Consider the following 20488-nt stretch of genomic DNA (forward strand, 5'->3'; position numbering starts at 1 on the left):
GGGAGCCGGCAGATGTCCCTGAAAGGATTCTCCCCGTCGTTAGCTGACAAGCCAGTGTGGATTCTCCCGCGGTAGTGGCACTGACACCAGGGAGACATGGCTGGACACCTTGTGTTGTTACAAATCAGGTTAAGTGGAGGAAAGTGTTCCACCTCTGCAACAGACAAACACCAATTCTGCCCCCTGCTGATTACCGGTAATGTGGGATGTTGAATCAAGGATTGATTAAGCTCGGCAATCAGGGAGGATGTGGAGGCCTCAGACAGGTGTGAATGACATTTATCTGTCTGTGTTTAGATGTGGAGTAGACGTATGCTCTCTCTCTTCCTCTCTCTCTTTAAAGAGACACGCCTATGCACAGAGTGACAATTACAGACAATCTTGTCATTCTTCTGAAATGTCACAGATTTGATGATATTTCTCTCACGAGCTCTGGTTGCTATAACAAGCAGCGGCGAGGCGTCCTGATCGGTTTCTCGATGCCAAAGCAAAGCCACAGTGGAGGTATTAGAAGAGCCAGGTACCGTTTGCTTTACATCATCTCACCATCTGCCCTACACACTGAATCACTGATGCAACATGTTTCCCATTTTCCTTTTGATATCATCTTTATGTGTGCAGGCGCGTGCTAGCGGGAGGCAAAGCGCAGCCGGCGCTGCACGCCGTGACGTCGCAGGGGTCCGGAATTTCTCGTTTGATACAGGGATAATTGTTCAGCTCAGCAATTTATTCTGCGCTGAGCTTCTGGGATATCCGTCTTCACGCACCGAGCTGAGGTTTACGTTAGGTGTAAACCACGAAGCTGAGATCAGGCGGAAGCCAAACGCCGAAGACGATCTTAGTTACCAGAGTGGAAGAGGGAGGGAGAGAGGGAGAGAGAGAAGGCGAGAGAGAGAGAGGTGCTACTCTATGGAAGCAGCAGCAGCATCGACGCCAAGATTACGTGTTGCAAGAGGCTGCTAAATGTTCACGGCAGCTCTCAGATTTATCATCCTCTTAAGTATTGAGAGGAAAATGCACCCATGCTGTAATGTGCACATAAAAGCAAGATTTCCCATTTGAGGTCGGCCGTTATAGCTCGGCCCTGAATTGAGCGAGCCGCACGCACACCGCGGCATTACTGCGGCATCTCTCCCAAAACTATTCCCCCGTTCCTGGCCTTGTTAGCATCTACTTGCATTCGCGTAGAAACGCGGGGCTGCCGCCGCCGTTACAGCCGCGGCACAACGCTAATCCGTCCCACAGGCACAGCTGAAACGCCCCATAATTCCCTCTAATCTACCGGGGGATCATGTGTTGGAGGATCTTGGAGTGGAGCGAGAACAAATCAACTAAGAACGAGGCACGATCGGATGAGTCAATTAATGAAATCACACCGTGGCCCATACAGCTCACTCACACACACACACTCACACACACTCACACACACACACACACACACACACACACACACACACACACACACACACACACACACTCACACACACACACACACACACACACACACACACACACACACACACAGGCCCATGATAACAAGATGGCGCCGTTGCTATGCACTTACGCAGGGAGTTAAACCATAATGTGCTTACCGTAATTAAATTTCATCACCGACCACTGGCAACAATTGTAAAATGGATGTAGGAAGTGGCTCTTAGGAATATTACCTTTAGATTGAACCGCCGCATTTAAGATTGTTATGCTAGGCTATATATATTGTTTCATTGTGTAATGTGAGCCCATTTGTAATCCTGTCGCCGCTAACACCACACAGCTAACCGATCTCTGGAGTTAGCTGCCGGGAACCCAAACCTGCGCTGCCAAAGCAGACAAATATACAGTCAGGAAGCCGGCCTGCTGATTACAAACACGTACGCCCGATAATATACAGAGTTAATTACGCGATCCTTGTTTGAGCTGTTAAAGGAATGTTTTTCATTTAGCACCTCTGGGCTTTTTGCTACACCGCAGAGGGACAGATCAGGTGTTTAGATTACGGCCGGTAGCTCACTTTAATGGCGGCCATGTGAGGTTGGGGGGGGGGGGGGGGGGGGGGTGGGTGAGGGAGGGGCTGGTTTACTGCGTTGTCGCCGCTGCACTTTTTATGTACGCCACAAATTTCCCCCAATACCCTAATTGCTCCAGGGTGTGCAGCCAGCGAGAGGAAGAGGAGGAGAGGAGGTGTCGTCTCTTAGCTTCTCGCGCCAATGTCCACGGTCGTTTCTTTGTGCCTTTGCCCAGGAATGAGCCCGACATCGGCTACGGCTACAATTTAATGCCGGGTCTTATCGCCGTGACATCTCATATCCATAAGTCTTTATTATGGTCCATTACAAAGAAAGCCCTCAGCTCGGTTAGCAGAGTACACCTCCTCGCTCCACGGGGGGAAAGAGGCGCCGCAGAAGGAGCTAATGCATTTTAATTCCTGCAGTCCTTGCGGGTCATTCTCTGGATGGTGGATGAGTCTGGGCTTATGTCTGAGGCGATCTGTGAAGGAGGGAACAAGACGAAGAAGAAGAAGAAGAAGCTGAGACGATCGTGGGGTCAAGCCCATTACGCCATCCGGGGCAGTTTGGATGAATAGGCAGACGGGGGGGGAAAGGACAGAACAGAGGATTTGCCGGGTAATGCGTTTATCAAATGGCTAATTGATTTCCCTCAACTTCAAATGCTATCTGAAGAAAAAGTCCTCAAACGTCAATAATTAGGTGTAATTGCCGCGACCTTTCAGAGAAATTAAGCGTAGTTAGCCATTGTGTTTTCTGCTCCACATCCGTCGAAAATGTCAAAAGCTCACCCACCGCCCACCCGCTGCCCAAAGGAGGGAATATTCATCCGGCTTTACCGTTCCTTTCTCTGACAAATGACTCTTTGAGTTCCAGTTAATATAAATCTTTCCTCCACTAACGATGTCGCGGCTTCAGAATGTGAGTCTATCAAACCTGTTTCACACGGTGGGATATGAAAATGGAGCTCGCCCGGCTGACCGCTTGTTTGTCATAGCTTCCGAAGCTGTCGGACCAAATTAATTAACTTCTCCACAGGCAGCCAGCGTCTTGTTGGCTTCAGGGAATTTATTTTTAATAATGACATATTTTCCCGGCGCCCTGTGGGAGGAGTTTTGTCCTTGCTTTGTGCTCCTTGGGGAGATCAGAGGACGTTTCAGGGCCGCATGATTCTCTCCTCCGGTGTGCCGACTTGTAGGGTTGATCCGTTAGCGGTGATAAGTCCCCCGAGTTTCATGTAGATGCTCTTCAAATGTGGGAGTTCACAGGAGCACGGCGGCTTCTGACTCCACGCTTTCTGACTCCAAAATAACGAGCTTTGAACCAATAACATCCTACGTGGATACATTGGGGCCGGCTTGCCGTCTATACAGATAGATTTTCACAGCGCTTCTTTAAAGGCGGGAACATACAGTATTTGGTTTTGCGATGAAACCATTTTTGCTGATAAATAGGACACAGGAAATGAGAAAATCTCTCTCTGCTGATAGATTACCTCCAGCAATTACAGATCAAAGAGGGAGGAGAAGGAAACACTGTATGTTTTTCTAAAGCAGCAGGAAGGCCTGGATAACAGGAAACACAGACCATCAAACGTGAACGGCGGTTTTGAGAGAAATAAATAAATGAATATGGTGATGGCGTGGATAAGCGCTTGATTAAAGGCGTGTGGTTCTCGTGATCTGCACTCTTCTGGATGCTGGTTAAGCTGGGCTGACTTCACAGTTGATTGTATATCCATCAAACTCAATCTCGCGCGGCCCCGTCAGCGAGATCTCACTTCATATTACCGCCACTTAACGCTTCTATCCTTGACATCCCTGAACATGCGAACAAAAGCAGGAGGCAGAGATGAATGCAGGGGTGTAGCTGTGAAGATGTTCTCTGCGAAGCCAAGGCCTGTCTGCTTTTAAAAATCTCAGCCTCCACAAAAACAACAACTTCTCAACTGAAGTTTAGTTTTTCAGCCGCAGCATTTGCGCCGTCTGAGCACTTGAAAATCTGCCAAGTCGTGAATATTACCTCTGAACATTTGAGTTGAATGTGGAATATTGCTAAACGTCATCACAGCGACCTTGTTTAGTGTTTTTGTGTCACCTCAGCGCTCGGTTGCCGTGGCTCAAAATTCATTCAAGTTTCCTTTCATCACCTCGCAGGCGTGCAGGTGAAGTCTCTGACCTTTACAGACTTTGAAGCTTTAAGCCCCCAAAAATGATCCAGTCCAGATTTACATGGTGGATTTTCTTATTTTCTTGTTTTGATTAGCTTGATGTGAACACTGTGCCTGTTATCGGTGCGGTGGGTTACTCATCACGCTGCTTGTTTACTCCCCGTTGTGTTGAAGTCGATATTTAATCGCATTCATCAGGGTTAAATGCACAGCGGCAAAGGTCATTTCGTGTCATTAGACATGAAAATAAGACATTATGAACTCAGCAGCGACTAAAGGAGGCTTCACTTTGAGTTACAGGTTTATTCTTGGCCTGCATCTGAGCTGTGTGTAGTGCAGCGTACAGCAGGAGGCAGCCAGAGTGCCACTCTGTTTGGAAACCTGTGCACTGAGTTCATGCTCACCAAAAGCACATCAATCCACCTGTACTCTTTCTTGCCATTGCGCTGCTGTGTACACTGGGTGAAAACGATTGCTTTAGGTATTCTCCTTCTAAGACCTCCAGCCTGGGTCCAGGTTGTTTCACTGCAGCACTGTAACATTAAAGGATAAACGGTGGGGATTTCTTCTCTTGTTTACCCGCAGAGTCGCCGTGCTGGACAACGGAAGCTTACGGATCTCCAACGTCTCTAAAATGGATGCGGGCGTCTACACATGCGTCGCCAGAAACCAGTTTGGCGTGGCGAGTAGTGCCGGCAGCCTGCAGGTCAAAGGTAAGACTTGTCTGGCTGCGTGTCGTTGATGTTACAGATGAGATAAGTTGGTATTCCTGCTATTCCATGTGGATCCGGCGGAGCAGCGGGCCTCACACCGCGCTCTCTTTCTGCCTTTGTGATAAAGACGACGTATTAGCTAGGGTTGTCAGTGTGTTTTTGGGGAGGGGCAGCACAAAACAAAAGATGAGACGTGAGACGCATGTGAAAGGATCCAGCTCACACGTGAACAGCGAGGCGGGTCGGCTCAGCAAAGGCAAGCTTCCTCTTCTACCTGACTCGTGTACAATGCAATTAGTTGATTGGTGGTTAGAGGAGAGGGAGAGAGAGAGGGAGAGAGGGAGAGAGAGAGAGCGAGAGAGAGGGGGAGAGAGAGACTCAAAGCGCCTCCATGTTTAATTCATTATTTTTCTTCTTTACGGTGGCTTATAGCCGTGCTGGGTTTGTTTAAGATTTCAATCCATTTAAATCACACACACTTCTGCAGAGCAATGAATTTTCCGTGGCTCTAAAGAGTAGAGTCAACACCAGACGTCTATTTAAATGGCTTTTGGTGATTCCTCCTCGCAAGTTTTTTGAATTGCAAATCACGTTGGTGGCGTTGCAGTCAATTTTCACTTCCTCTTCCGCGCACATCTTCAATTTGCATGTATCAATGAACACACACACACACACACACATGTTAGAAAAGTGTCGGCCAGAGTTAGAAGATAATAAATTACTTAAGTTTGCTGTGTGACTATGAGAAGGTGTGAGAGTTTACAGAGTTTGAGCTTAACATGTAAATCCATGCTGACTGAACTCATCGGCTCAGTCTGTAATCTTTATAAAGTGAGCGGCTCTCTGGGGCTAACATGCTGTTATTCCATAGGATTATAGAATGGAGGAGGATCCTGCTATAGGGCTCAAGGCTGCTAGTTTGTTCCCCCCCTGCTGTGGTAACGTGAAAGGAGACTGACAGCTTAGCTTTACCAAGCAGAAAGTTTTTTCTGCCAACCTCACTTTACCAAAACTTTCCCTCTCTCCCCGGGAACTCACCTGGAACGCTCTGCCACCACCGGTGGGCTGGGCTCAGACAGTGCCACATAAACAAGCCGGCTTGTTGTGACAGAGCTGAATATATCCTTGACATGCTGCATTGGCTCGCCTGTCCATTCGATGCTTATGACATGCATGCATAATGCACGGCGGACTCTGCGTACGAGCCTCTCAGCCGCCGCTGAATGAGACATCCAGCAGAGGCCCCGCCGCCTCCTTTCAAAGATTATGTCGATGTGCGACATGCTGGGGCTGAAATAGGATGGCTTTTTGTCTCGCCACTAACTGAGCCAAATTATAGACGCGGCTCTGACCTGCAGAAATGCCTCGGCTGGTTTTGTTTTGCTGTCTTACTTCTTTGCTGCCGTGCGGTGATGTATCACCCCGCGCTCCAATTTATGGATCTCTCAGAGAGAGAGAGAGACAGAGAGAGAGAGAGAGAGGGATGCAATATAAACTCACTGACTGACAAAAGCAATTTATCTGGAGAGCCGTTATTAATGTTTGGTTAATGTCTAGCTGAGGATTTGACGAAAGCTGTTTTTGGAGGAGTTGTGAGCAGAGAACATATGAGAACGGGAGAAAAACAAACCCAGCTCAAAGAAACACGCCGAGCTCCAAGACGCGAGCTGTTATAGGTATATCACAGAGTCTGAGAGAGAGGAGGGGAGAGAGAGAGAGACGTGGATCTGCTCTCAAATAGCAAAAACCGCTCTGTTGTTGTTGACTCGCCCTCCTTCTTCTTCTTCTTTTGTGATTGTGGTCTGTGCCTGTTCTTCCCCCCAGAGCCCACGGCCATCACCAGCCCTGCAGGGCATCTGGACGTGACGGTGGGCGAGAGCATCGTGCTGCCGTGCCAAGTGTCCCACGACGCCACGCTGGACCTCAAGTTCACCTGGTTCTTCAACGAGCAGCTCATCCACTTTGGGAGCCACGGGGCCTATTTTGAAAAAGTCGGCGGGGTGAGCGGTCGCCGCGGCCTTCCTCCCTTTACGTTCCGTCTCCTTTTACATGAAAGAACTCACAGGAGTAGAAAATGAAATGCTTGTTTTTATGAGAGGTAATGATGAGCCTCAGTATCCTGGTGTGTGTGCAGATTGAGCCATTCTGCCTGCAGGTTAGTCGAACGTTTGCGCTCAGTGAAACTCTCCGCTGCCTCATTACTCACTGGGATGCAGTAGATTAATAACGCTGATCAAACGCTTCAGCGCCGCCGCCGCCGCCGTCGCCGCCGTCACTCTGATGTTGTGACAACTTTTGAAACGAAGGAAGATTAACGGAAGAGCGACTTCATGAAATGATGACTGAAACGTGTCCGTCTTCTTTTTACCAGCAGTAATTGATGTAGTTGGACTGCAGATGAAAGTTTAGTGTGGCTTTAAGTTTACGCCGCTCATTAAGAATCGTGTTGAATTAGAATTCTACTTAGTGTTGTGCGTCCCTGTTGTTAAAAACACACCGACAGAAGCAGAAACCCAGCAATTCATTATCCAGGCCTCTCCGCCTCGTGTCACATTTGATCGTCTTAGCGCCGAACGTGCAGCGTTTCTGTTTTTTATTAGGCAAAGCGATCCGGAGGTCTCGCTTTCCTTATCGCCTGTACAGCTAATTTGGCACAATCGTGAGCAGCGACGGCAGCGAGGAAGACGGTAATTTGGTTTGAGCTCGGAGGTTCATTTTGACATTCGACTCCCGGCAGCACCGCACAGATCTCACAGACGCATTTAACGTTTCCTGTCTGTTTCAGAAGAGGCGAGGGCAACAGGAAAGCTTTCTCAGAGGAAGTGATTGACAGCGGACGCTGCTTTGAACTGAACCTTGAACTTAATTACTAATTTGTGATTGTATTTTCCAGAATATAGCCCCACCCCCACGCCCAATGTTCTGATGTTCTTTTTAATCTTTAGACTTTAACTCAAAGCACTTTCAGCTTCATTTATACAATTTTGGACAGCTTGATTGTTGTTGTAAAGCTCAACACACACATCGCCTCACAACCCTGGTACACTTCATGTTTTCCATCTCTCCCTGTTCTACACACACACACACACACACCTGGTGAGATGAAAGTGGCAAAAATAGTGGAAAAATATTCCAGGCAATTTAAGAAAAGCTTGTAATTTTTGGGGCGTAAATCTTTGCCATCTTGGCCGTTTGTCAGTTCCAGGGTTCTCTGTAGAGCCGTTTATGGAAATGGCAAATTGTTACCATGGTCACAGGATAAATTAATATGAGTACATATTAAGCACAGGAGAGCAAAAAGCTGCATGGCTGCATGAGCTACACTATATATACATAAACAGTTAAATTACATATATATTACATCAAATGAATGAAGGGAAATGAAAGCAGGCAAACCACAGTCAAAGTAAAAACCTCTATCGGGTTAGAAAGAAGCCAATTTACTCTTTCACTTTGTATATTTATATTTATGTACTATTGCAATTCATCTGTCTCGATCCATAACAGCAGATAAAACACACACACACACACACACACACACACACACACACACACACACACACACACGCACACACACACAGTGCTGTCGATTTCTTTCCTCTCCGATGTCCTAACGTCCACAGCAGACGTGATTATTGCATTTTGTCAGGCTTTGATTTAATATCTGAGCTAAAGTATTTTTCCGGCGTATCTCAAATCTGCCAGAGAGAAATATGTGACCCATTCCATCCTCTGTTATCTGCTTTAGAACGCTGTCAGGGAGGCTGAAAGAGGGAAGATTTCTTTTCCTATGATTGTACATCAAAGTAATTATCAAGTCTCCTCCTGTTCATTTCTCCCTGGCATCAGACAGAAAGTTAACATTAGCACTAACGTTGAAGCTTAAAGCCTAATAACGTAGTTTGCATTGAGCGAGCGTCCGTGGATTAAATGGGAGTGGATTGAATGAAAGGGACAGAGCTGAAAGAAGGCTTCTGATCCTGCACAGAGTCGTGTCCTTATGATTCATGGTGAGAACCTGCACTCTGTGGCCTCCCGCGTCCCTGGACCTGTGTTATAACTTTGTCTTCCATAATTTAATCAACTGAATGCCAAACCAAATCACTCTGACATTGTGCTCATATTTGAGGGGCTTTTATTTCATTTTCTAAACCCCTGAACTCTTTCCTTTTCTTTTCATTCATTTATTTATTTATCTTTCTAATTTCTGTATCCATAGCGCTCGGCTGGTGACATCATGATCCGCAACATTCAGCTGCGGCATGCTGGGAAATACACCTGCGCCGTTCAGACCAAGGTGGACAGCGTGTCCATCGCCACGGATGTCGTCGTCAGGGGTAAGGATGGACCACACACACACACACACACACACACACACACGTTTAATAATCATAGTATGATAGGATCCTCATTGACACAAATTTGTAAACAGTGCTTCTAATTTTAAATGTTTACACTGCTTAATGATCTGCTGCAGTGCCACTGAGCAGCACACTGAGTGAAAACATCAAAATGACTGCTCCGTTCTTGTCCAACTCCAGCCACTCAGTTTTGACATGCTTAAACAAACATAAAGAAATAAATAAGTACAGCTCAGGACCTTTAGCTTTGGTTTGTCCTGAAACTCCCTCAAACTCTTCACAGAGTGAATCAATCTCTCGACTCTTCTTCAGTTCCCGTCACCATTAATGCAGGATTGAGACGTTCCCTTTCATAATCAGAGATACAGATGTTATCAGACGTTGCGCTCGTTCCCTATCCAGTCCATTACATCAACTGCCAGCGTGAATAATTACCCGCCCACTTTGTATCTGCCGGTTTCTGCCACGCGTCTTCATTAATCTACTGAATGTTCATCAGCCGGTGTGTGTGAAGCGTGGCTCATTTTCCGGCCCACTCTCCCCTCAGGTCCCCCGGGTCCCCCTGCGGACTTCCAGGTGACGGAGATGACAGAGACCACGGCCTCTCTGTCCTGGGGAGCCGGCCTGGACAACCACAGCCCGGTTCTGAGCTACGCCATCCAGGCCAGAACGCCTTTCTCTCTGGGGTGGCAGGCTGTGACCACCGGTGCGTTGGTTCTGTCCATCTGGGCCGCGTCTCCTGTTCAGACCGCGCTCACATGAAACCCCAGCACATAGAACACAGCTCCGGCTTGGCTCACTTTTTGCGACTTCCATTGAAGAAAGGTTAACGTTTTTGATGCGTTTACAGTTCCCGAGCTGCTGGGGGGGAAGCAGCTGGCAGCCGCCGTCATCGACTTGAGCCCCTGGGTGGAGTACGAGTTCAGAGTCCTTGCAACCAACGCCATCGGAGCGGGAGAGCCCAGCAAGCCCTCCAAAAAGGCTCGCACCAAAGAAATACGTACGTATCCGACCTGACGTCTCCTCCTCCGCCCCGTGGAGACGTTTCAGGATCATACTCATTTTACAGATTGTAATATTGTGAATGCATAACTTGTGACTGTGTGTTTGATGTGGCAGTGCCCAGAGTGACTCCAGCCAGAGTGAACGGAGGCGGCGGCGGTCGCTCAGAGCTCGTCATCACCTGGGAGGTAAACTTCAATTTAGAGAACGTGCAGAATACATTATGTTAATATATATAGAGTCTTTCGATGTGGATGCTGGCTTCCTCTGCTGTGCTGCTAATGGAATGTGCGACGGCTCGAGCACTTAAATGTTTGCACAGCCTTGCTTTTTTGCTTTCAGTTACTAATTTCAATCAACTCATTAATTGGTGCATTTAAAAAGTTCCAAAGTGATTATTTCAATGTACATTTAAGTAAAAACTATTTAAATCTATCAGTAAATATGCCACAAATTATTCTGCCTTTAATGACAAATGAATTGTGCAAATGTGTTTCTCTGAATCCTCTTAGCAGGGCTTTGAATTCCACTCAGAGTAATTCCATTTACTAATGTCTCCTCCTGTCAATTCCATCACGCAATTCATTTGTCTCCCACTTTAACGTTTAGTTTCCATTTTTGCGATCACTCGGAATTTTAAAGAGGCGCAGCCACTGTGCCGCACTTCCTGTGGGTTCGAGCCACAGATCAGAGACGGACGCTGTGACCAGCGGCGTCCGAGCAGCGGCCGGCCAATCAGAAGCTGCTGCAGAATGCATCATTTAATTGATTAATTAATTCCATTTTCCCACTTTTAGTGTCACTTTGGTCTCTCAGCCTCTGGACACATAAGAAACTCTAACGCTTGTTTCCACTCGTGCTCAGTGAGATTTTGAGCACTTTATCAGTCAGAGTGACAGATCTGACTGAGGAGTGCCGCCCTCATTCTGTTCCTCTGAGTGCTCTAATCCTTTCTTTGCAGAGTTTCTTCCAGGTATTAATATCTTGACTATAGAGTCGTGCCCTCATTCTTGAGTCATCACGCTGATTCATTTGCTCCCTCCTGCAGCCCGTCCCCGAGGAGCAGCAGAGCGGCCCGGGCTTCGGCTACGTGGTAGCTTTCCGCCCACTGGGGGCGCAGGGCTGGATGCAGGCGGCCGTCACCTCCCCGGACGCCTCCAGATACGTCTTCAAGAACGAGAGCATCCCTCCCTTCTCCCCGTACCAAGTCAAAGTCGGGGTTTACAACAACAAGGGAGAGGGACCGTTCAGTCCCGAGACCACCATCTACTCAGCAGAGGAAGGTTTGTCTCTCCACCTGTTAAAGCAGACCTGTCAGGTTGTTCCCACCTGAGACCTGGAGAGCATGAAGTATGAGTAACATATGAGGTAACAATGCCCCCTTGTGGTACAGGGTGGTATTGTTTTGGCTCCATGGGTTCTGTCCCGGTTAGACTCCATCAGTAGGAGGTGCTACAGAGGCAGGATGTTTTTCATAGAGTGCTACATGTTGGGATTTTGGATGCTGGTGTTTTTAGTGTTCACTTCAATTAGACTTTAAAACTTGGACTTTTTAGTTAATTTTTAGTTTTTTTGTATTGGAATCTTATAGAAGTAGAAGTAGGATATCTTACTGGATGTTTTGTCAGTAAGCACCTCACCGTCCACTGTCTCATATCATCGTACCGTAAAGAAACATGACATCATGATGCACAGTTTTCAGTTTGGACCGTTTTCCTCCTAAAGATGTGAATATCAATGAGAAACCGTTGAAGCTCTGCCACGCCACACTTGGCGCCACTCAAACTCAAGCGAAAAGCAATTCTTCCCAGAAGGACGTCTTTATATTGGCAACCATCTACAACGCTAAGCGGATCCAGCGGATGAATCTGCGCTCGGCGAGATGTGGGCGTCGCGATTCTGTATCTTCCCCCTCATCCTTGATTTCCTGCGTGTGTTTCAGAGCCCAGCAGAGCTCCGGGGAGGCTGAGGGCGAGGAGCGTATCTGCATCCGAGGTGGAGGTCACTTGGAAGCCCTTAGCTTGGAGTAACAACCGCAGACGCATCCTGGGTTACGAGGTCAGGCCGACACATGCCCACACATTGGGAACATGAATAGACTAACAGCTTGTGGTGTCTCAATATTTTGCTGGGTGATAGCGGTTGCCCTTTTTTGCGTGCGGTATTGTCAATATGATTATTCATTCATGAGGCAAACTGTTCGAGCAGCGTGGACTCACTCCGGGTTCGTGCCCTCATGTGTACTGTTCCAGATGGAAGTATTGATAATGTGATGTACATATGCCCTCTGTGTTATTAGCTGCGGTGCTGGAACGAGAGGGACAAGCAGGACGCAGCCAGTGTGATCAGGACGGTGGGAAATAAAACATCAGTGCTCATTAGAGACCTGGAAGGCAGCAGCACTTACTACGTCTCCCTGCGGGCCTATAACAGCGCCGGGGTGGGACCCCAGAGCAGCGTTGTCAATGTCACCACCAAGAAACCACGTAAGGACTCACTCTGCTTACAGGATATGAATGTGGGAGAACACGCACGGCTCTGGCGCTCCCGCTTTGTTTGCTTCCTTCTGAGTGCCTGCCTGTCTGTCTGCTTGATGCCTGCAGACGCCCCTTAAGGACTCAACACAAACATAAAGGAAACGCACTCCAAATCCAGAAACGCTCCAAATACCAAAACTCAAACAAAAAACAAAGGGGAAAAACAAACACGGAGAGAATTATTCTCTAAATGAAGAAAATCCTGCAAACAAAAACCACATGCTTAAAGGAGAAGCAGCAATATGAGAGGAAATGAAGAAACGCTCCCAACAACAAGACGAGCTGAAGGGAAAAACTCAAATATTAAAGTATAATGCTGCGTTTGGTAAATACCAGATGGTGGAGGAAGAGTTGGAGTTCGCTCCTCTGAAGAAACAACCTAAACACTGAAGTATTGACGTGGATGTGCTGCAGATCCTCACACTGCCTTTGTTCTGTCTTGTACTGAAATACAGGGGGTTTGTTTTGGGGATGGCCTGTTGTCTTGTCTGCACAAGTTTAAGTCGTGGGCGTCCTTTTGCAATTTCCAAGTGGTTAATTCGGCATTTGCCACATTTCCCACACCGCCTGAACGCTGCGTGAGTGCTTCAAATCAAGACAAGCCGCAAATACCAAACACAAAACATGAAAACAAAGAAAATGAGAAATAATGGGCAGAGACTAATATTATCATACAAACTCTCACAGCAGTGATAGCACAGCTCGTCTTGATCCGTTTCGTATTCTTCTGACTCACACACACACACACACCCACACACACACTCTCCCTCCCAACAGCACCATGATGAAGTGATAATGAGGAAAAGCTCCTTCATGCCAAATTGGTGGTGGACTTTATGGTTTATTGATGGGGACACTTGTTGTTTCCTCCTCTCCTCTCCTCTCCTCTCCTCTCCTCTCCTCTCCTCTCCTCTCCTCTCCTCTCCTCTGCTCCAGCGCCCAGCCAGGCTCCGGTCAAAATCATGTGGAACACTTCCAACTCCAAGGTCATCCTGAAGTGGGACCAGGTTCACGCTCTGGAGAACGAGTCAGAGGTCACGGGGTACAAGGTAACGAGCGGCGCTTTGCTTTGGCTCTTCTTCTGAGAGAGTTTCCTAAAGTGGCGAGTCAAACTGACAGAAGCTGCACTTATTCCGTATGAACACACTAAAGGTTTCTGTCAGCTGGGAGGCGTAACTCCAGAAAGTACCAAGAGAAAACACCTTCACGTATGAAACGGCTGCCAGATCAGGTGATTGAGTAAATGAGTAAACCTTCCACAGCGTCGTTCAATCGGTTTAATGAGGAAGCAAATCAAGCCGAGCAATGCAGAGCTGAGTCGCTGTCGTCTAGCAGCTTTAAGATCTCTGATTTAAACACAACTTTAGCCCGGTTGGCAACATTTACTCCAGTTAGAAGCAGAAGGTAAATAATATGGAGCAACAGCCGAAGCTCACCTACAGGAGTGTGTCTCCATCATATAGGACCAGTTAGTGTAAAGCCTGACTGACAAACATGGGTCAGGATGCATTTGAATGTGACTTGTATTGGTACTTTGTGCTTCTTACTCTGAGATCGTATCAGATAGAAGAGTTTAGATGCTTTAACCAGACGTGATCCTAAACTTCCCCCTGTCCCGTCTTATTGTTTGTTAAAGTGGGTCGAGCCTTTCTATATTCATCCACGCTGACGCCTTCTTTACCTGCAGAAGCCTCTGAGCTGCCCTCCTTTTTTTTATATTTACTTATTTGATGCATCAGCTGGTGTCATCGTATTTTCATCTTCATCACAACCTCACACACTTCCTCACACACATCATCACACATCCCCCTGTGTCTCCTGCAGGTGATGTACAGCCAGGACAAACACAGCCGCCCCAGCGTGGTGGAAACCAACACCACCTCCTTGGAGTTGTCACTGCCAGTCAACCAGGACTACGTGATCCAGATTAAGCCCTGCAGCGAGGGAGGCGAAGGCAGCAGCAGCCGCCAGATTACCATCCCCAAGATAGCAGGTGGGACGGTCGCCGAGCGTGACGCGCCGACTCGCTCGAGCTGGCGCTGAGTCTCAGACAGACCCTACCTGCTAAGACCCCCCGCCTGACGCTAATTGATTCCCAGCTTCTTAGTGCATGGGAGGAATTATTTTATGATGAAAACAATCAAATCAAGTCGGCGGCTTCTTATGTTTCCCTAAAGGAGCGATGAAGCCGTGTGAAATCAGCACCTAGAGGCTGAGATCTGAGAGCTGTTTGTGAAAATGTATTTCGAAAACTCAGACTGCAGCGAGTCCCGTGGCCGCGTCAGTGTGTGTGTGTGTGTGTGGCTGAAGCTGATCTCTGACGTCCGACCACAATACTGATGCTAAAAGTAACGGTTCTTCAAAGATGCATAAGATATACAATGGTGTGTGTGTGTGTGTGTGTGTGTGTGTTTGTTTGTGTGTGGTAGTTGTGTAGACAGCTGTAAAATCTATGAATGAGAAATATTCAACCAGTACCTTATCTAGTGTATATTTATGTAAACATGTGGCGGCAGAGAGGAGCGGAGGGTCGGGATGAAAGAGATTAAAACATAACAAACAGCGTGAGAGTGAGAGAGAGGAGACTTCTGCTTTCAAGTCTTACAAATGAAACAGATTGCCGAGGCGTTTGATGAGCGAAGCTCGGTGAGACTCAGGTGGTCTCATCACAGAGCGGAGCACTACTGCCACCTATCGCTCGCTCTGTGCAACGACACCAGACCCTGCAGTGCTCAGACCTCACAGCTCAGACCTCACAGCTCAGACCTCACAGCTCAGACCTCAGCCATGTTTGAGTCACTCTCTTCTTATTTCTGACTTAAAGACTTAAAGTTTCTGTTTTGTGATTCTTTGACTTTCAGGCTCCGTTGCCATGGGAGCAGCTTCGGGCTCCTCAGCCCTCCCCCTGGTCAACCTGGCGGCTCTCATCCTCACAGCCAGAGCCGCGCTATGACAAAGATCACCGGGAACCGTGTGCTGAACATCTGAACATGCTCGCTTTAGAGGCAAAGCTGCAGGTCGAAGACGACAAAGGGCCGACCGCTGTGTGACCCCTGACCCCCAACGCTTCCACCCCCCGCCGTGACTCCCCTCTTTCTACAAGGATCCCTCTGTCCAGATCTTCCCCCTTCCTCTCTTTTCTATAGGTGTCTTCAAGAGGAGCAGAGGTGACTGACTGAAGGACAGTGTGACTCTACTGCGGCTCCTCTTCTTCTGTCTTCTTCCTCCTTACTGACGGATACGCTCACGTGCTTCTCATCTCAGAGACGAGACGGGAACGCGTTTCAGACGGGCCGACCGGAGGTTCTGTTCATGTACCAGTGGACTTTTCTTGAATGTGGACAACAGGACTGGACGGCTGCAATGCAAAGCTCTGAGAAACGAAGCTCGTGTTTATGTGAGCAAAGTTAGATCTGAGTTTGGATCCAGACGTCAAGGAACGATTGAAGTGGTTTGCTTCGTCTCCTCAGACCTTCGTCTCCGGGACGTCTCCCGAGTCTTGTTGCTTTCTAAGTCCATCCTTTGGGACCTTTGTAATCTTTGCCTGGATTTGTGTGATTTATGTTGCACCTCATTTCACAGACGGCGCCATGAAACCAAGCGGATCCAAACGGTTTGGAGCCGACGAGGTTCTACTGGACCCCCATCGTAACTTTGTGAGAAACTGCCGACCGAACCCAGAATGGCCTCGGCCTTGCGTCGGTCGATCGATCAATGTCTTTAAACCTTCTTCTCTCATCCGTGACAAAGTGTAGAACAAACAAACATGGTGGCACACTGTATGTATGGAATCCTCAGGTCCCAAACGAGCCTTAAGTCTTCTGATTATCCTCCCTGTTGTTATTCAAGAGAAGCGTTTTGTTCCTCTTTGTTGATCCAGATGGTGTTTGGGCTCACTCATGCTATGATTTATGAGTAACTGAGCTTTGGCCATAGTTTGGGTCAGAATCTAGGGCTCAGATTCCAGGCGCCTTCCCCCCGTGTCTCTCATTGTAAACACACACGTGACAGTGACTCAGTTTTCTACCGTGACGAGTGGGACGGCGCTGATTTGCCGCCCGCTGCTGTTTGGCATGAGATGGGTCAGTGTACACACACATGCTGCTTAGGATGTTTCAATGGATCAATGTGCTTTTAATAAACATAATGCCATTTTCCTCTTCTCCTCCTTTGATATCTGAAGAGGGCAAAAGCTCAACTGGTGAAGTGTGCAGAGGTGTAGGACAGAGTTCTCCTCTCTGTGTTTCGCTCCATACATGCTCCTGAGTGACGTTTTGCTGGTTGAACACTTCTGACTCCTCCAGACGCTCTGACTCGTCACCTTGCAGCTCTTTGTTTCCTCCTTCAGATCTCCAGGGCTCTTTATTCTCCCCACTCCACCTGGGGAACAGTGGAAACATCTCTTCCTCCTCTATTTGCCTGAATCACTCAGGCCCAGTAAAGTGTTACAGTTAGTGTGTGGAAGTGATCGTCCAGAGAGTCTCTGACCTGCAAACGCCGCACTGATTAGATTATCACTCCCACTGCCTCGTTACAGGGGAATGATTATCCTGGAGCTTCACTCATAATAACGCTTCAACGCTGCATTAGACCTCTGACAAACAACAACAACAAAGCTACTTTGGTCTCATTCCAGGCCTTGTTTATGTGTTATTGTTGACGTGACTCTCACTCTCACTATTATTTGTGCATTAACTCCTAATGGGTGAGAGTGAGAACGCCCCACAGTCACACCAGCAGGAGTAATGATGAGTCATGATGGAATTATGATTCTGCATTTATGTACGTATTAAATGCATGACTTATTATCATTAAGAGTTATAAGCCGAGCTGTGTGGAAGGGAGGAGTGTGTAGGGGAACAAAGGAACCAGAGCCACTCACTCTAAACGCTTAATGGGCCATTTATTGTGCTCATAATCACTTTTTTAATATAATTGTTCCTTTAAACAGCCAGTAAGTGTTGACAGTGTGTGTGTGTGTGTGTGTGAGCTGTTCGCTTCTTTCATGTCCTTAATTGTAAAATCAGTTGCGGAAGACCAAGGGTTAAATAACATGATTACTGAGGCGTATGAAGACTTAAACTTTGTGTTAAACCGATGAAGAATGAAAGCAAACAGAATCCTTTCTTTCTCTTTTTTTCACATTTCTATCTCTTTATTCATTTTTGAAGGAATGCAAGGACGATGTACAGCAAAGACACAGCACAAGCAATGGAGATCAGCAGAGCAAAAGAGATCATGGAGCTGCAGAGGAAGAGGAGGAGGGGGAGGGTGTAAGGGTCAGCCAGGGGTCGTCCAATCGGGCCTCTCCAGCAGGTGTTTCACCCACCTGTGATTAATGACACCCTGCTTGATTCCTCTCCCTCCGTCCTGCTCCAGACGGAGGAGGGAGTTAAGTTTGACCTCGGGAGCCGATCCAAGGATGGGAGAGATCCTTCCTCTCGTTAGTGATGAAGCAGAAAGTCTCCACACAGGTGAGGTTTCATGGTGGAACCCTGTAGTATAAAAAGCTCTCTTCTTGTGGGTCAGTGGCGCCCCCTAGTGTACACCAAGCCCACGACCATTAATCACTTCACAGCTTCACAATCCAACACACGGCACCATATCTACAGCACGCGTGGCGTTTATGGGTGCAGCGCCGCCGCCCGCCGCCGTCCAGTGTGACACCCACACCACCACGTCACCACCACATCAACCAAAAGATGAAACACCACAGGAGCCACACTAACACATCCAAAGCCAAACGTGGGAACTTTGGCCTTCTTAAACTTTAAACGTGCCGATTAGGATAGAAAACCTGATTTATTTATTTTTTGCCACATTAAAGGGAAAACTTATGAAGGCAAGTTAGCACGTTTGGCTTCCTGGCCAATGCAGCAATGAAAAGGAACTCTTCTGTATAAAGTTATTGGAAGCATCTCGTACAAAATCAGAGTTTGTACAATTTGACGGCAACCTTGATTGGCACAGGACTACTTGGCATCTCTCCAACACTTTCAGGTACCAAAGCAAACACACAGGAACTCAACCAAGTGAAAGATTCTGTTACCCTTCTGCTTCATCTTAACACTCGGCGGGGGGTTAATGCATAAAAAACCAGCAGTGCAGGAAAACAAATGAAAGATTAAAATCAGCACAGAATAAATATCAGCAGTCGCCACAACAGAGTGCAGCCGCCATCCTTCAGCTTTGAGTTCGGGTCTAAAAAAAGCAAACAGGAGATTTAATGGACGTAAAAGAATGAAAGTGGGAAGAAAACTACCACCGCTGTAAGACCTCAGGATTAATAAGAGGACCTGTGTGTGTGTGTGTGTGTGTGTGTGTGTGTGTGTGTGTGTGTGTGTTATATCCCACTTCAGTGATGAATCCTCCTAATTTCCCGTCAGAAGCTCAATTTCCTTTTCTACAGGTCGCGATTTAAGATTTTAATTGCGATTATGAATAATTTACTGGTTAACATCTTTGCTTCGGCCTCCGTATCGCTCAACTGAATCAATTAATGCAAGTCATTATCATGCAAATACCATCTGGACTACATGTTTTTACTGAAGCAGCGGCTCGTCTGGCAACCGGAGCCTGAAGGCCTGAAGGCCTGGAGCCGGCTCTACATGGACCTACGACACAGAGATGAAGCACTGGATATCTGCGGCTAAACGCACGTCTAAAAAGGCCGGAGGAGGAGGAGGAAGAGGAGGAGGAGGAGAGAGAAAGAAGGCTCGGTCTGAAACATCATATGGCATGCTCAGAAACTACAACAGAACGATGCTCCTCACGTCGAAACACCGCTGTAGAATCGCTCACACGGTCCAGACAAAGTCCGTCAGAACACACGGCGGCTCTACGGCTCCTCTTGGCTACGTTTCACTCGTCAGACCACATCAAAGAAGTTAAACCTTAAAAAGTTCAGTTTCCTGGTCCGCTTAAACTCCAGCGGACCAGAGGACGGTCGGACGGAATCCTTCGCCGTCACGTGCAGTCAGTGTGAGTCTCCATGTGGTGGATCACGTGACTGAGGTGCCCAAAGCAGCACACACACACACACACACACACGTAGGGCGGCCACGTCCTGATGGTGACCAGTGTGAAATATTTCTTTGCAGTATCTTCATTCATATTTCACGAGCAGTAACCTTTGAACTTTGAGGAACAACTGTGACCTCTTAAACACTGATAATTCTATTTAATTTCAAGTTAAGATTTAAAAAAGGTTATTTCATGGGCAGTAACCAAGCACAAGGGTCTCATTCACAAATCCCTTAGGAATCCACAATACCTTCTTAAAGCTTTAAAGGAATTTTTAGACATCATTTTCAATTTCCCTTAAATTCTGTCAGATTTCTGGATTCTTCTTTTCTGGAAACCTTCAGTTTAAGAGGTTAAGTCAGAGGTCAGAGTGCAGTTTGGGTGGATTTGCTCTTTTCACTCCTCCAGATGTTTGTAGTTCCAGCGCCATCCTGTTGACTTATCATGTACCATAAACTTCATGACGTTTCCACGGTGAATTTCCATTTAATGATGTCATTGATGATGATATGATTCAAAAATGAAAAACGATAGAGATGAAAGGAACGACTTCAGGCTCCGTCAGAACGCCACCGGTTGTCGTCGTCGTCGTCGCTCTGTGGGGATGAAGTGTGGCGTTCTCAGGTTGGAGCGTTGACACGTCTGCTCCTCAGGGGGGCGCTGTTGTCTTGATAAA

At 47.4% G+C, this 20488-nt stretch overlaps 1 protein-coding gene across 1 annotated transcript in view; it reads left to right on the top strand.

The window, feature by feature from the left end:
• Positions 1-15772, top strand: part of cntn3a.1 (contactin 3a, tandem duplicate 1) — a 56065-nt gene extending 40293 nt beyond the window's left edge. The window contains exons 11-22 of the mRNA XM_076163403.1: positions 4762-4889; positions 6714-6889; positions 9109-9226; positions 9798-9956; positions 10101-10250; positions 10370-10440; positions 11301-11535; positions 12195-12310; positions 12552-12738; positions 13726-13838; positions 14614-14782; positions 15651-15772. Coding sequence (XP_076019518.1) covers positions 4762-4889; positions 6714-6889; positions 9109-9226; positions 9798-9956; positions 10101-10250; positions 10370-10440; positions 11301-11535; positions 12195-12310; positions 12552-12738; positions 13726-13838; positions 14614-14782; positions 15651-15742 — 1714 coding nt within the window. The 3' untranslated portion in view covers positions 15743-15772. The remainder of the gene's footprint in view (positions 1-4761; positions 4890-6713; positions 6890-9108; positions 9227-9797; positions 9957-10100; positions 10251-10369; positions 10441-11300; positions 11536-12194; positions 12311-12551; positions 12739-13725; positions 13839-14613; positions 14783-15650) is intronic.
• Positions 15773-20488: the final 4716 nt, after the last annotated feature.

This window comes from Genypterus blacodes, unplaced genomic scaffold (genome assembly GCF_046128005.1).
Source record: "Genypterus blacodes isolate CSIRO-AG114 ecotype Tasmania unplaced genomic scaffold, CSIRO-AGI_Gbla_v1 ptg000131l_1, whole genome shotgun sequence".
Taxonomy (NCBI): Eukaryota; Metazoa; Chordata; class Actinopteri; order Ophidiiformes; family Ophidiidae; genus Genypterus; species Genypterus blacodes.